Raw genomic sequence first — 16,023 nt, 5'->3', positions numbered from 1 at the left:
TATATATATATATATATGTATGTATGTGTGTAATAATATATATATATATATATATATATATATATATATATATATATATATATATATATATATATATATATACACACACATACACATATATATATATATACACACACACACACACACATATATATATATATATATATATATATATATATATATATATATATATATATATATGTGTGTGTGTTATATATGTTTGTAAATATTCCAATGTACTAATTATAATAACATGTATATAATAATAATAATAATAACAATAATAATACTATATTAACGTTAATATCATGATGTTGTTATGACATGGACAAATGTTGAGTCAAAAGTGCAGTTTTATGAAAACACACAATTAAAAACAAATCAACTTTAAAGCATTAATATTTATAAAGAACTAGTGCGGCATTTCGAAACCATGCATTATACATCGTTGTGCATAAAGTTTATAGCAGACGTGGGCAAAACAGAACATGCAACATACGTTTTGGTTTCCCTGGCAACAAACACAACAGTCGGTCTCACGATGGCCTCCGCGCGCACATTACAGGAGATCTCGAGGATGAAGGTAAACCTCCGCGATTTGCCGCTAAATTCACCGCGTCCTCACACAAACAAACACCGATTAGACGTGCTGTATGAAGCTACGGCTCTCACCTGCGCGCGCACTTGTTGATAGAAGCGTGAAGCGCGCGGCAGACGCGACACAGACGCATCATCAGCCGTGAAGGACGCTTCGAGGTTTATGTTGTCTCGACGCTCCCGTGATGTGTGTCGTTTCAGAGAGACGAGGGCATCGAGCGGCTGAGCGGCTGCTTCGACTGGACGGAGTTCGCCGGGGACGGTGAACGCCGGTGTTTACATCAGGAGTTTGTGTATGAGAACGTGATGCTCGCGGTAGCGCGAGGACTGTCGTGGTCGGCCGTGGGACAGGTGGCGAGCGCCAGCAAACGTCTCCTGCCGGAACTCAAAGGTGGGTCATCCCTGCTGCTGCTGCTGGCCCTGTAATGTGTTTCTGATGACCTACTAATACTTATTTATCACGTGCTCACAGGGACGCCCAGAAGTCTGTGCGCGTTATTTATTCTTATACATATTCGTTTTTATAGATAGATTTAAAGATAGATAGATAGAAATATTTAGTTCTCTATAGATATATAGACAGATAGATAGATAGATTTAGTTCTTATGGATAGATAGATAGACAGGTAGATAGATAGATAGATAGAAATATTTAGCTCTTTATAGATATATAGACAGTTAGATAGATAGACAGATTTAGTTTATAGATATATAGACAGATAGATAGATAGATAGATAGATAGATAGATAGAAATATTTAGCTCTTTATAGATATATAGACAGGTAGATAGATAGACAGATTTAGATAGATAGATAGATAGACAGGTAGATAGATAGATAGATAGATAGATAGATAGAAATATTTAGTTCTTTAAAGATATATAGACAAGTAGATAGATAGATTTAGTCTATAGATATATAGACAGGTAGATAGATAGATAGATAGATAGATAGATAGATAGATTGGTTAGATAGAAATATTTAGTTCTTTAAAGATATATAGACAAGTAGATAGACAGATAGATTTAGTCTATAGATATATAGACAGGTAGATAGATAGATAGATAGATAGAAATATTTAGCTCTTTATAGATATATAGACAGGTAGGTAGATAGATAGATAGATAGATAGTGGATAGATAGATAGAAATATTTAGTTCTTTAAAGATATATAGACAGATAGATATATAGACAGATAGATAGATAGATTTAGTTCTTATAGATAGATAGATAGACAGGTAGATAGATAGCAATATTTAGCTCTATAGATATATAAACAGGTAGATAGATAGACAGATAGATTTAGTTTATAGATATATAGACAGGTAGATAGATAGATAGATAGATAGAAATATTTAGTTCTTTAAAGATATATAGACAGGTAGATAGATAGTAGATAAATAGATAGATTTATCTCTTTATAGACATATAAAGATAGATGGATTTAGTTCTTATAGATATAGTCTATATAGATAGATGTATTTCTTTATAGAAAGATTTAGCTCTGTAGATATAGATAGATAGATAGATGGATTTAGTTCTTATATAGTTCTTTATAGATAGTCTTTAATGTCCAGATAATCTCTTCTTTTAATATCCACGTTAGGTCTGAAGACATCAGAGGTCATTTGCCTCGTCAAGGATCATTTATCACAGATAGAGCCCGTCTCTCCTCTGCCCATCACGCTCTTCTCCTCGACCACATTGTGAAAACATACCTTCCTCACCAGCGGCTCTATCAGGCGGTTTTAAGCGGAGAGACGGGTGTGAAACACATCAGACGCGAGCTGGTGATTGAGGCCCCCTGAGCCGCGGCCCCTCAGCGAGGAACAGACGCTGTGGGTGGGAACATCAGCGGGATCTCAAAGAGCTGCGTTCGGCTCAGTCCAGAACAGAAGCTGAAATCCAGGACGTCAAAGACGCGGGCCGAAGCTCAGATGATGGCAGCGCTTCAGAGCGGTTTAAACAGACTCCCTCGTGAAGGTCAGATGAGCAGACAGGTACAACACATCAGTTCTTTACAGCGTCCTCCAAAGACACTGACGCTGGATGCCTCAAATAAGCCGAATTAAATAAGCGCTTAAAATAAGAAGCAATTGCAAAAATTCTGACACAAGCATACGCTACTAATTGCGTCAGAAAGGTCAAAATTGCGAGATATACAACGTTGCAATTCTAGATAAATCAGAATTATAAGATAAAAAGTCGCAATTACTTTTTGGTTTTTTATTGGGGACAGATGAAACTGCATTGTGAGATATAGACTTTATGGAATTGCAAGATGTAGACTTGAAACTGTCAGAATTGTGAGATAAAAAAATTTAATTGTGAGTAGAATATTGAGATGGAATTATAATTATAATTGCGAGATACAAACAAAAAAAGTCATAATTTTAAAATATATATATATATATATATATATATATATATATATATATATATATATATATATATATATATATATATATATATATATAACCTGAAACTTTTTCTCAGAACTGTGGAAAGCAAAATAGAAATTGTGAGAATAAAAAAATTAAAGTTCCCTTTTTATTCCATGGCTTTTAAGATTTTTACTGATCTACAGTTACATTCTTGCATCTAGAAACTTATCTATAAACTCATTCAATATTTATAGAATATTTGGTCACACTTTATTAATCCACTTTCTACTTTCTACTATAAGTAACTCTGTACCTACATGTCACCTAATTCTCTTTAATTTGTAACTGCACGTGTCTCTCAGAGTAGACTGTTTAGGGTTAGTAGAATAATACTAACACATACTCACAGCGTTTCTGATGTTGAGTGTGTAGTATGTTTTGATCCATCTAAAACTCTAATGACTCCTAGTTGACTCCTGTTGTTAGTATAATGTCTAAAGCGGACTATAGAAATCAAAGAAAAAAGAAATAAGTGTACGCTTGTCTTCCTGAACACCGCATGCTGCCGATTTATAATAAGAATCCCCATTTGCATTGTAATGACTGTAACGCTTCACTGACCCGTTAATTAAAAGGAAGAAATGCAAGTAGGCGGATTGTTTGGACGGCAACCCGAAATGTAGCTTCCTGCTCGGCGCCGATATAAAACGGGATTGCGATGCTAAGCTGCCCTGTAGCTGTTGGCACACTGTTGCCTTTTCAAAAACCATCAAAGTTAATCTGCAAGCTATTGGCGACGCGCAACCGCCACCGGCGCTGACCTAAAAAGCGCGCTTTGCAGACTTTGCCATTTCTCGGCGCGCTGTGAAAGGCGAAGGCCGCGGTGATTCACACCGACACGAGCAACGAAGGATTATTCGCGTTGTCTTACGGCCGTCTCCCTCGTACCTGGGGCTCGATCGCTCCTCACTTAATATCTTAAGGAGAAGCAGGCCGTCAGCAGTTACCAGATAAGATGGATTAAAGGAACACACAGCACTGTTATTTAACCCTGCCGAGCACAACAGCCACGGACACTTTTTCAGCAGCTTTGCTTCCACAAGTATTTGTCCTGGTTGAAATAACACTCGGACTGAGACTCGTGGCCTCTACGGAAGCATGTATCTTCTCTTAACGGCCTCGGAGCTCGCGGTAGGTCTGCCCCCGAAGGTTTATACGCCGTCAATTTCTCTGTGGAGAAAATAAATGGGATTTTAACTTCAGAGGCCGAGCGGTTTTCTCTCCGTTATCAGACTGGAAAACAATTACGGGGGGAAAAAAAGCTGAAGCAAACAAATGGGTTTTATTGTGACTAATTCTGCAAATGTTTCTTTCTGGTGCTAAATGAAACTCGCTGGGAATAAAACGAGCGATGTGATATTTTTGTCTCTGTGCTGTAGGAGGTTGAAGAATCGCTGCGTGGTTTTCTGCAGTCGCAGGGAGGGATTATCACGGACGCTCTGATGAAGGAAGTCCGTCTCACTGAGGATCTGTTGAGCAAGAAGTCTCAACTAGTATTAAGACGCCTTGCTAATCAACCGGTTTTACCGGAAAGAACCGTGTGGCCACTCCCACAAAGTCAAAGAAGAAGAGAAATTGATATACAGTTGTATGAAATGCCTATTTTGAGATATTAATAAATACAATCTCAACGTCTGCTAACAAGAAAGCTATAAAAGCATCTAGAATTGGTGTCACAAATACTTGCGTGCCCTATTTTGTGTGCGACTCCTTTCTGTCTTATTCTTTAAGAATTCGTATATTATTAAACTTATCGATTAATCCGTATTTTCGAAAGATGCTTTTGCTTTTTATGCGTACGCGCGGATCGATACCTGCTTTGTGTGCATGCGTTTGAGTCCACGTCAAAAATAGAGCTATCACGCTTGCTTTCTACAAAAGCAGTTCGCTCATTGGCTGTGATAAATGAGGAAATTCATAAAAGTGAGCACAGAAAACCAGCAGCAGCTTGACTTTTATTGACTGCGTCTCATTAAGCATATGAACAGTCTGGCAGTGTTGTTTTTTTACTACTTTTTAGAAGTGTTCGTGCAATTTCATCTGGCGAAATCAAGCCAAGGTTGTCTTGCACAACCTAAAAGAACAGTTTTGTGGTACGTGTTAATCTGATTAAATGAAGAAGACAAAGTGATTTTCTAATTATTCGTAAAAAATGTATTAATAATCGTTTGCTGCTGTCACATTAACAACTAAATCAAACATCCGAAATGCATAAATATATACCGAGTTGCAGGTTTTTATAATTATATCAAATGTTCCCTGAAGTACCAAAAATTCTAATCTAATTCAGCTACACTGTAAGCACTTTTGATGAGCTTATAATGTTATTTTAATAAAACTAAAATAGGCTAATGCCTTTCAAAAATAGCACCATATTTAGGATTGTTTTATACTAGATATTGCATTTCTTCAAAATCTTTTAAATATCACTACCATTCAAAAGTTTGGAGATTTTTATACTTTTATAATCAGTCTGAAATAATGTGTTATATTAAAAACTGCAATAATGTAAAATATTACGTAACACTTTAGCATAGGGACCCATTTTCCCCAATAAATAGGTTATTATCGTTCCTATTATTACCATATTGTCTGTTTATTAGTAGAAAAATCTTAAAAAGCGCATACTGGCCAGGATCATATTCTGCATACTTAATTTTACCCAATAACTAAACTTAATTACCGCCTTATGAGCTATTAATAAACAGCAAATCAGGATTTTATTGAGACAAAAGTTAAGTTAAATGTTTGTTAATACAGTTTGTTAATTTAAAATAGGTCTTTTCTAAAGACTAAAGCTGAATTTTCTTTTTTATTACTCCAGTTTTCATTACTCCAGTCATCAGTGTCACAATAAAATAAACTTCCTTCAAGATAAAAAAAAAATCTTTCTTGCTCCAAACATTGAACAGTAGTGTAAATTAATCTAGCAGAAAAAAAATTACATGGCTCAGAATTCACTGATAAATAAAACTAAATTATTTTAAACTGATTGCTACATAGAGATTCCACAAAACAAATTTAGGCTTAAATAAAATAAAATACATAATCAGGACGGTTATTAAATTATTATAAGCTGATTGAGAAGATTAAGGATGTAACTGAACTCTAAATCTTTGGTTTACATCACCGGGAAAAATGTGTGCAAATATGTGCTGCAGTACATATGGAGAAGTTAAGAAAGTTTGACCTTCGTTAATCTCAGTACGCTACAAAGTATACTGCAGAGCCCAATTACCATCTCTCCCATCAGATCCCAAACATCTCGGCTAAACTCAGACACATGACGGCAGATGGTGTTCAGTTGGCTCGAGTCATCCTGACGCTTGAGCCAGTGAAGTTGAGCATCGTCTGAACCAGTTCTGGCAAAGCGTAGTTGTGTTTCCAGCCCCAGTCATTGCGGGCATTGCTGTCATCAAAGACCACTGGCCAGCTGTCAGCTAGGAGAAAGAACACAGGAACTATTTGGAACGATAAATAAAGAAAATGGGATAAAAGGACTTAATCTGCTAAATGTTTGGGGTTTTTTTTGCATTGCATATGCACCAGAGATTAGGCAACGAGTCAGAATACACCGCAATGCATCATTTTCTCACCAGCAGATGCTCTGCAGTGAATGGGTGCCCGTCAGAATCCAAACAGCTGATAAAAACATCACAACGATCCACTCCAGTCCAGCAGTTAACGTCTTGTGAAATGAAAAGCTGCATAAAATTGAAACCATTGTTTCTGGTCAGCAACCCATAATAACGCTTTTAACGCTCAACGCCATTGAGAAAGTTCATTCACTCTTCTCCTCTTACATCAAAACCCACCGACAGATTTGTTTAGAGCTGTTAATCTGCATATTTCCTCCCTGATTCAGATTTTTTTTTCACTAAAAGCATTATTATGTATTATGGAGTTACATTTTAGCTTATTCCTCAATGATTGATTTGTCACTTGTAAACATGCAGCTTTTTTGCAGTGGTGTGGAATATTGTGATGGTTTTATCAGCAGACTCTCGTTCTGACGGCACCCATTCACTGCAGAGTGAATGGATGCGATTGATGTAATGCTGCATTTCTTCAAATCTGATACAGAAACAAAGTCATCTGCGTATTGAATGGGCGACGACCGATGGGTAGGACTCTCACCAATGGCTTGTCGGACTGGGTCAATCTCGTATGTGACCTGCAGGTCTGGCAGGTGCCTCCTGATTTCTTGTACCAGCTCGTCTGGAGTGAAGCTCACGGCGCTGACGTTGTACGTCCGCATGGAGAGCGTCTCAGCAGGAGCTTCCAGAACCTCCAGCGTGGCGCTCAGACAGTCGTCGATGAACATCATGGGGAGTCTCGTGTCAGGCCTCAGATTGCACACAAATCTACCCGTTTTCACAGCATCGTGGAAGATGTGAACAGCATAGTCTGATCGAAAGGAAAAAAAATGGAAGCAAAAGGTTTACACCAATGCATTAAAATGGATATTTTAACATTGATATTTTAACATTTATACTTTATATTTTATTTTTATACTTTGTATACTTCTTTATATATATTTTTCTTTTTTATATTTTATATATATATATATATATATATATATATATATATATATATATATATATTTTTTTTTTTTTTTTTTTTTTTTTTACAACGCTGGACGGTTGTAAAAACATTTCACTGCATGTCGTACCATGTATGTATGTGTATGTGACAAATAAAATTTGAATTCGATTTTTGATTTAATTGCTTGCTGTTATGTTAGTTTTAATACTTTGGATTAGCTTTTATTTTCAGGTTTCCTGCGTTAATCGTTTTATTATGTGCTTCAATTACATTTTAAATTATTTAATATAGTTGTCAAGGCAACATTTTTTTAAGTTTCAAAGTTTAGGTCTTTTATTGAATTTTAGCTTTACTGTAATTTTTATAGTTTTTGTTTACAAGAACAACACGTAGCAACATTTAATACTTTTTTGTTTTAATCTAATATTTAATTTTTTTAGCTTTATTTTACTTTGGAATTTCACAATAACATTACTGTTTACTTTTAAGTTTCTCATTTTATATTTTCCCGTTTTTTAAGCTTAAATTTTACTTTTTTTAAAAGCATTTTCTCTTAAGCTTATTTTTAATTTCCAATACTTAACAATAACAACCCACTCGACATTTCTTTTAACTTTAAATGTTCCATCTAATATTTTCAGCCTTGTTTAAATGAATGCATTAATGCAAAAACACAAAGCAACATTTTACATTTTCACTTTTATTTCAGCTTCATTTACACATATAATATTTTTAGTAGGCAGTAAAAACACAGAAACATTTTTTTTTTAAGTTGATCACCTAATATTTCTAATTTTCTTCCAGCTTACCTGTAGTTCCTCCACCAGGTCGAGAGTCTGCGGAAATGATTCCCGGGTATCTGAGACAACGGAAGTCAAGACCGTACCTGTGATGATAATACTGAATACACGAATAAAAGACTTGTAAAGACTTGAATAATGTCGCGATAAAGAAAAACAAAGCTAAAACATTAATATGCATTAAGCCCTTGTGTGTCACAGGCATATTTCACAGCTATACAGTACATCAAGAGTTCTTTCAGAAGCATGCTGACCTCTCCCATTAGCTCAGCGTGAACCTTAGACACCCCGTAAATGGTTCGTGGGCGCTGGATGCACAGATCTGGGGTTGGGTTGTGAGGGGACGTGGGGCCAAAGGCTCCAATAGAGCTGGGGACAAAGAGACGGAGCCCATGTTCTACTGCCACGTCAAGAACGTTGTGCAACCCTAAAGATGAAGAAGCAAGAAAAGAGACATCAGTGCACCTTACCACTGAAAAGAGGTCGAGGATGACTGATCTCGGCGACTAACCGGTGATGTTGACGTCACGAGCGAGGGACACGTTGGCCTCTCCGACCGCGCTCAGCAGGGCGCTGTAGTGTATCAGCCACGAGATACGGTTGTTCACAACAATCTCACGCAAGTTCTTGTAGTCCAAAATGTCTGAATACATAAAGGGGCCTGAGGTAGAAATTTGAAGAGTCCAAAATTAATATAAAAATTGGTAAAAATGATTGACATTTATATTGTGCGTATACATAAATAGTATATAAATATTCTAAAAGCAAAATGCATTCAAATTTCGACATCGGTATATTCGATAACTATCATTTTAACTAATCTGCATGATTTCGTGTACATACAGAGAAGAATTAGTGAATAGAACAACAGTTAAAGAATTAAACATTAATATGTAACAGGAATATAAATATCGGCATTTGATAAAAGTTTTTTTATTTATTTATGCAAACGTTATTATGTATTTTAAATATTAAATATTTGCATATGCATATAGTAATAATGTTAATAAAATATATTTAAATTAAAAATGCAGATCAGTTGTGAAATATATACACATATATATATATATATATATATATATATATATATATATATATATATATATATATATATATATATATATATATATACACACATATACATATATATATATATACACATATATATATATATACATATATATACATATATATATATATATATATATATATATATATATATATATTACTTGGAGAGGAATTGTGACTAAAATGTTAATATACTGACCCTTATATTTTCAAAAAGTAAAGGTACTAGTAATTAAAAAAATGTATATGTGTATATATTAAAATGAAAATGAAAGAGGCATATCAATCATATATTATAAACATTATTATTTATTTTTGTACCTTTATTTTACTATATATTTTATTCAAATATTAACATTTACAGAGACCTATATTAAATATTCTAACAATAAAATGTATTTACATTCAAATCAATATATGATTGATGAATCTTTTGATCATCACTTTTGGAGAAGAAATGTGAAATGTTTCAGTTTCCAGGATACTGCTCGCTGTAAGATATTGACACTCACCGCTTTGGTAAACATGAGCTGGAGGTTTTCTGATATCAGACAGAATTACATTATATTTTCCAAACTGCTTTCTGTACGAAAAAAGGAAATAAACAAGATTTTTTTTTACTGGAACGTTATGCATAAAAATTCCTTACAGCCTGACAAATATAACTGTCACAAACAAAGGGCCTTTTTTTATCCGATCAGAAACGGCCCCAGCCTGTCTGCCTTTCACACGGTGATAGGTGGTTGGTTAAAATGTCACAGGGGGCGGGATCTTCGGTGTGAAGTCAGTGAAAGCGCTTTAGTCTCACCTGAGCAGTTTGGCGAGCCCTACTCCCAGCTGACCCAGACCTCCTGAAATAAAAACAGACAGAAAATATGATTAAATCTCATCATCAGTGTTGCCATGGAGACTGTGTTTCGTGCTTCAGAATGTGGTAACCACGGAAACATGGCATCTGAAGGTTTACGTAACATCCATTTAGGCCTCAAAGCATCATAAAAAAAAAAGGCAATCTTTAAAAATAGGATTACGCGACAAACGGCGCATCACAAAAGCGATCGCTTGTCTCCTGCTCTCGTACCGGTGATGAGAACTCTGGGATGATCGGATTCAGAGAAGGACACCAAGCGGAAACTGGCGTCCGATGCGACTTGGCGCGGAGAGAAACTGACGCCGCGAGATAAAACAGCGAGGGGCTGAAAGCCACAGACTGGTGCCAGACCCCTCACAGCTCTCACACAGGACATCTTCCACTACTGTCAACACAAAGAGAGGAATAAAGAACATCATCATCCACCTTATTTTTAACCTACGAGTCGAGCGGCCATTGCTTCTGGGTTCACTCACTTCCAGCTGTTCAGTCTGTACAATAACAGGCCGTTGTGCTGCTCGACTGGTGTGTTTTATAATGACTCGAAAGCGCCCCCGTTGTGGATTTATGATGCGGTGCGCAACAGAGGTGAATAAAAACAATTTTAAATCTCGAAGTGCACCGAAGAGTCGACTCCGAATCGAGGCGTTTTTTAAAACGAGCCGCAAGCCGTTCGATGTTGACGTCGAAGCGAAACATTAGCGTATTCCCCGCCCACACGTTGGGTCTTATCACCTTGGTCTGAATGAAAACGCTAATTCCTTCTTCACCACTAGGTGCCGCTTTTGGAGCGTTAAAAAATCTCTGAATGGCTGTTTTTAATCAATCGGTGAATCATCGGAATTGAAATCGTTGAGAAATTTAAAGTGTTTTTTGACCTTGCATGCATGTCAATCTGTGTTTTGGGCTAAAATACGAAACTCTCGTAACCCATAATAGTGGCATTTTGTGATATAATCATAAACTCTGCACTTTGTTATTCCTCTATATTAGTGGCTAATGAATCTGGAGTCTCGTGCATGTAGAAAACAGCAAGTGAAATTAGGGGAAATTTGAAGTGAAATAGTAGAGAATGGACACAGAAGGACCTGAGTGCTAATTTACTATTTTTTTAATTTTTTTACTGGAATGTTATGCATAAAAATTCCTTACAGCCTGACAAATATAACTGTGACAACCCTGGGTTCTGTAGTCAAACAAAGGGCCTTTTTTTATCCGATCAGAAACAGCCCCAGCCTGTCTGTCTTTCACACGGTGATATGTGGTTGGTTAAAATGTCACAGGGGGCGGGATCTTAGTGAAAGCGCTTTAGTCACTGAAGGAGTTTGCAAAAATGAATCGTTGGAATTGAAATTTAAAGTGTTTTTTGACCTTGCATGTCAACCCGTGTTTTGGACTAAAATATGAAACTCGTAACCCATAATAGGGGCACTTTGTGATCATAATCATAAACTTTGCACTTTGTTATTCCTCTATATTAGTGGCTAATGAATGTGGCGTCTCGTGCATGTAGAAAACAGCAAGTGAAATTAGGGGAGCTATTATTCAGTATTTTAATGATATGGATATACGTCTCAGACATTTTCCCTTTTTTTCATTAAAACCTACAGGACAACTCTTTAAAATATGAGCAATTAACTAAATATTCATGCCTGTACGTCATAGAAAAATCAATTTTATAGTCTGTTTTGTAATCATTTATCCTTGTATGCATATAAATATTAATATATGGATATTAATATTAATTTAAAGTAACGGGTAGCCTTTTTGAACCAGTTTGCATTTCGTGTAACGGCAACTCAATCACTAAATATTTCTGTTCGTTTCTCAAATCATGATCCCGTGCATGCTGAACTTACATCTTACTCCTAAAACAGGTTTTAATATGGCCATAAGAATAAGACAAAAAGCTCAAACGTGTTAGTTTGAACAAATCAAGCACCCCGGGGCATTTAAGGGCCCCGTCTGAAGAAACACCCCGCTGCTGCCACCTCCTGTTCAAGGCTATTACACTTTAACATAAACCGATAAGAGCAACGGTATAAACTCTATAAACTGGGTTTATTACTACCACCACACTTAAAGCAACTTACTTACGTTCTAGCGTGTTCTGAATCTGAAATAACTTGTTTAAGGACACGTTTAATTGAACATGAGTTGTATGAAGGTCACCTGGACTCTCTTGGTAAGAGCAGAGTGATTGTTAGTGAGCAAGATCCTCGCCTCAGAAGTGATTCAAGTCCCCGGATGGATTCTCCTTCTTTTCTTCGCAAGTAGGCTAATATCAATTAAAGCGAGCGCGTTTCTCCTTAAACGCCGCTAAACTAACGCGGCGTGCGGTGGACGTCTAACGACAGCAGTACGAACAGCTTTTGTTGTGACAACACACAGTGCTGATTTTTTTCTTTCGGTCGCTACATGTATCGCTTCTGGCTCGGGATCTGTTACAGTGTGTCGGTCCGGCGGGAATATCAAAGGCTCCGGGTGCACGCGCTGCAACACTGTAACAATTCCCGCGGCGTTTCGCCTCCTTCGTTCGCTATAAAGTGCTGATAAACGTAGATAGCAGAACACCGATGTACTCACCGCCCGAATGTACGGCACAAAACGGGGTGAAAGACCTGTGTGCTCTTACTTATGCGACTCCATAGGAGTTGCTGAGGATCAGGTGTAAGTGTTTTTGACAGGACTGACCATCAGTTCTTCTTTGACCATCAGTGTTGCGTCAGCTACAGGTCTCCTGCAGGGAGCGTGAGCCGCTGTCTGCCGTGATTGGTCAGTCAGCGGGAGACACGCCCACTTCGCGTTATATACGTTAACATCGTCCTTACAGCGGCCTCAAACTTTTAAAGACACTCAGGCGTAATTTAAAACATTTATTTTACAGAAAGACGCGTGCTTCGGTATCATCTGTATTACAATTAATTATTATATTTTAAACAGCGTATATCAAAAGTAAAAATAATAATACAAACGAATGGGTTTTCTTTGTCTTCTAACATTATAGCTTTGGAGCTTGGTGTATTTCAGCTCTATATGTATTATGAATATGTGACATTTTCTTCCTTACACAAATGACAGAGATGTTTCTCTGCCACCTACACAGACAGTTAACAGTCTGGTAATAGACTTGACCTATATATAAATATACATAAACGTTGGTACTTCTATTTAGCGTTATAATGTAAACTAGAGCAACAATGAAAGCAAATAATCTTCTTTATGAATGACTGATGATAGTATTTTAGCCTCTCCTCAGACAGAAGGCTCAGGTTATTGCGCTCGGACCATAAATTCAGTCTAAGTGAATCAATTCATGTCTTCCACAAGGAGCCTGCAGAATCTGGACATCTATTCTCATTAAAGGGTTTGTTTATATGAAGCGTTGAACTCATAGGGCTTCTTTCCAAAGGACTTTTCCCACACCTACATGACATTTAGCACCAAAACAGGCTTGTGGGAATTTTCATGAGTCACATTCCTCATTCTTTCCCCACTCATTTGCAAAAGAGCAACGTCCTTGAAACAAAAACCATATAACATGAACCAAACTGTTACAATAAAAAAAAAATGTTGTTAAATAAGAGAAAATGCATATTAATGATCATTAAATAATATTAAAAATAATATAAATAATATAATATTAATATATAATAAAAATAATATTATTTAAAGAAAAAAAAAATATATATATATATAATAAAAAATATATATATATATAATATATATATATATATATATATATATATATATATATATATATATATATATATATATATATATATATATACGATAATGGTAATATGATTTTTGAAAATTGTTACGTTTTATGAAATTGTTACGTTAATAAAGTAATTTGTGATAAAATTTGAAAATAATTATATTTAGATATAATAGCAATTAGCAATTAGATACATCCACTGCATATATAGCATTAATATTTATAAACTGTGTGAATATTTTAATTCCAGTTTTGTTGTCCATATCTCAAGAATCACGGTTGCAATCTCATGCCGCTCGCCACATCTCCTGTGCAAACCAAATCAGTGCTGAGTCTCATGGCATAAGCACTTGTGTGCAGCAGTCATGCAGGAAATATACATTTATTGTCCGCTTCAATAGCAGCACATGAAAGCAGCCCAGAACTCAAGGGATCTGCAGGCAATTATCTCACTTGTAGTATTCACTGCCCCTACAGTCACAACATTAGCTTTCATAAAAATTTCATGCCCTTGTGCTTTTGCATTTAGTAGCTGTTCTCTTTGGCAAAGGCTCTGCAGAGAACACGGAGCCATATGTGCATTTCAGATCATATCTGGTGTTAAATGGGTTTTGCTTTTGCAGTCAGGATGAATGATGCTGGACACTCTCTGAACTGCTTCGCATCTCTCATCCTTTTTCTACCTATTTGCTTTTTTGCATTCACGTTTATTCTTTTATGCGAAACATTTTAAATAAAACCGGCTTGATCTCACGTTTAAAAAGTGATGAACGCAAATTTAAATCTGTTTTATTTAAAGTACTCCTATCGTGGGTAATGAAAGGTTCTTGTTTTAATTTTGGGAGTCCCAAACATGCATGCAAAGTCAAAAAACACTGTCATGGTATGGATTTATCCCATTTGTTCAACGATTCGTTTTTCCAAACCTTTCTGTTTTTCATTTAAAGCGGTGTTTGTGAGCTTTTAACGCCCCGAAAGTGAATGAATGAATTAGTATTTTCAACAAAAGACCAACAAGTGGGCGGGGAATATGCTAATGCTGAATTTTGACTTTAAAACGACTCCTTTCAGTGATTCAGAGTCGACTCTTTCACATTAAAGCGGCGATACAGAAACTGCATGCAGCTGCTTTCACAATATAGTTCTCATTAAATTAAAAAAAGCCACAGCAAATGAATAGAGAAGACTTTTAATCGGACAACTAAATAAACGAGGCGTTTGTTTTGTGGTTTAATAATGCGCGCATTACAGGGTTAAACATGCTTCGGCATGGACTCTTTTTCGAAATTCTTTTCCCTGCTACAGAAAATGAGGTTTCCTCCGCTCCTCTGGTTTTATCATGACAGTTTAATTAGCTCAGAGCGGTTAAGCCTCCCAGTATCTCTGTCAGATGCGGCGCAGTGTCTGTTTGAAGATTTGGACTCTCTCCACTGGGACGGAACTAAAGACGGGGGCTTTTGTCATATTCCTGTGGCAGAGGGTTTTGCTTGTGCTCTGCTAATCTAGGAAATTCCCCATGTGCTCAAAGCAACTGCAGTGGATTTTATGGAGCTCGCAGATTGTGTTCAAGGAGGCTGTTTCTTTCGGTGTTTCGCTTTTAACATAATAACCGGTTTGAATATGAATCGAGCCATAATACAATGTGTTTTATATAGACCAGTAATAGCGCTCGTATAAAATATGCATGCCTGCATCTGTCTGTTTTCCAAAAAATACAGCATTTCATGAAGTTTTGCTGCTTAAGTTGTGCAAAAAACACAATACCGGCGACAGATTTCCGATGGCATAAAAAGCCTGTGTGTTTTTTTCCTGGACAATAATGGTGGAAAATATAAAGACCTGTATGCATATAATTATAAATAAATAAATAAATAAATAAATCTATATTAATAAAAAAATTTGAATAAATGTGTGGCATATAAAGTGTATGTTTTTTCCACTACAATAATAGTGATTTATTTATTTTATTTGATTTAT

General features: G+C 36.1%; 1 protein-coding gene and 1 pseudogene across 6 annotated transcripts; one reads left to right on the top strand and one right to left on the bottom strand.

Moving 5' to 3' along the window:
* Positions 1-505: 505 nt before the first annotated feature.
* Positions 506-4,775, top strand: LOC122361657 (annotated as a pseudogene).
* A 1,132-nt stretch (positions 4,776-5,907) lies between these two features.
* On the bottom strand, positions 5,908-13,093 carry LOC122361594 (L-threonine 3-dehydrogenase, mitochondrial-like). 6 transcript variants are annotated; one of them, XM_043262399.1, is made up of 9 exons: positions 12,498-12,864; positions 10,536-10,710; positions 10,263-10,305; positions 9,967-10,037; positions 8,898-9,047; positions 8,641-8,813; positions 8,396-8,486; positions 7,179-7,448; positions 5,908-6,481 (listed from the first exon to the last, which is right to left on the bottom strand). In XM_043262399.1, exons 2-9 carry the CDS (start codon positions 10,699-10,701, stop codon positions 6,342-6,344), a joined length of 1,104 nt encoding a protein of 367 aa, XP_043118334.1. In that variant the 5' UTR covers positions 10,702-10,710; positions 12,498-12,864; the 3' UTR covers positions 5,908-6,341. The 6 variants fall into 6 exon arrangements, with proteins under 6 accessions (XP_043118334.1, XP_043118333.1, XP_043118332.1 ...); XM_043262398.1 differs by lacking the exons at positions 5,908-6,481; positions 12,498-12,864 and adding an exon at positions 13,020-13,093 and having other exon boundaries at positions 6,676-7,448; XM_043262397.1 differs by lacking the exons at positions 5,908-6,481; positions 12,498-12,864 and adding an exon at positions 12,961-13,055 and having other exon boundaries at positions 6,676-7,448.
* Between the last annotated feature and the right edge of the window lie 2,930 nt (positions 13,094-16,023).

This window comes from Puntigrus tetrazona, chromosome 17, assembly GCF_018831695.1.
Source record: "Puntigrus tetrazona isolate hp1 chromosome 17, ASM1883169v1, whole genome shotgun sequence".
Taxonomy (NCBI): domain Eukaryota; kingdom Metazoa; phylum Chordata; class Actinopteri; order Cypriniformes; family Cyprinidae; genus Puntigrus; species Puntigrus tetrazona.
The sequence above is the reverse complement of the archived record's forward strand: the minus strand, read 5'-3'. Positions and strand labels throughout refer to the sequence as shown.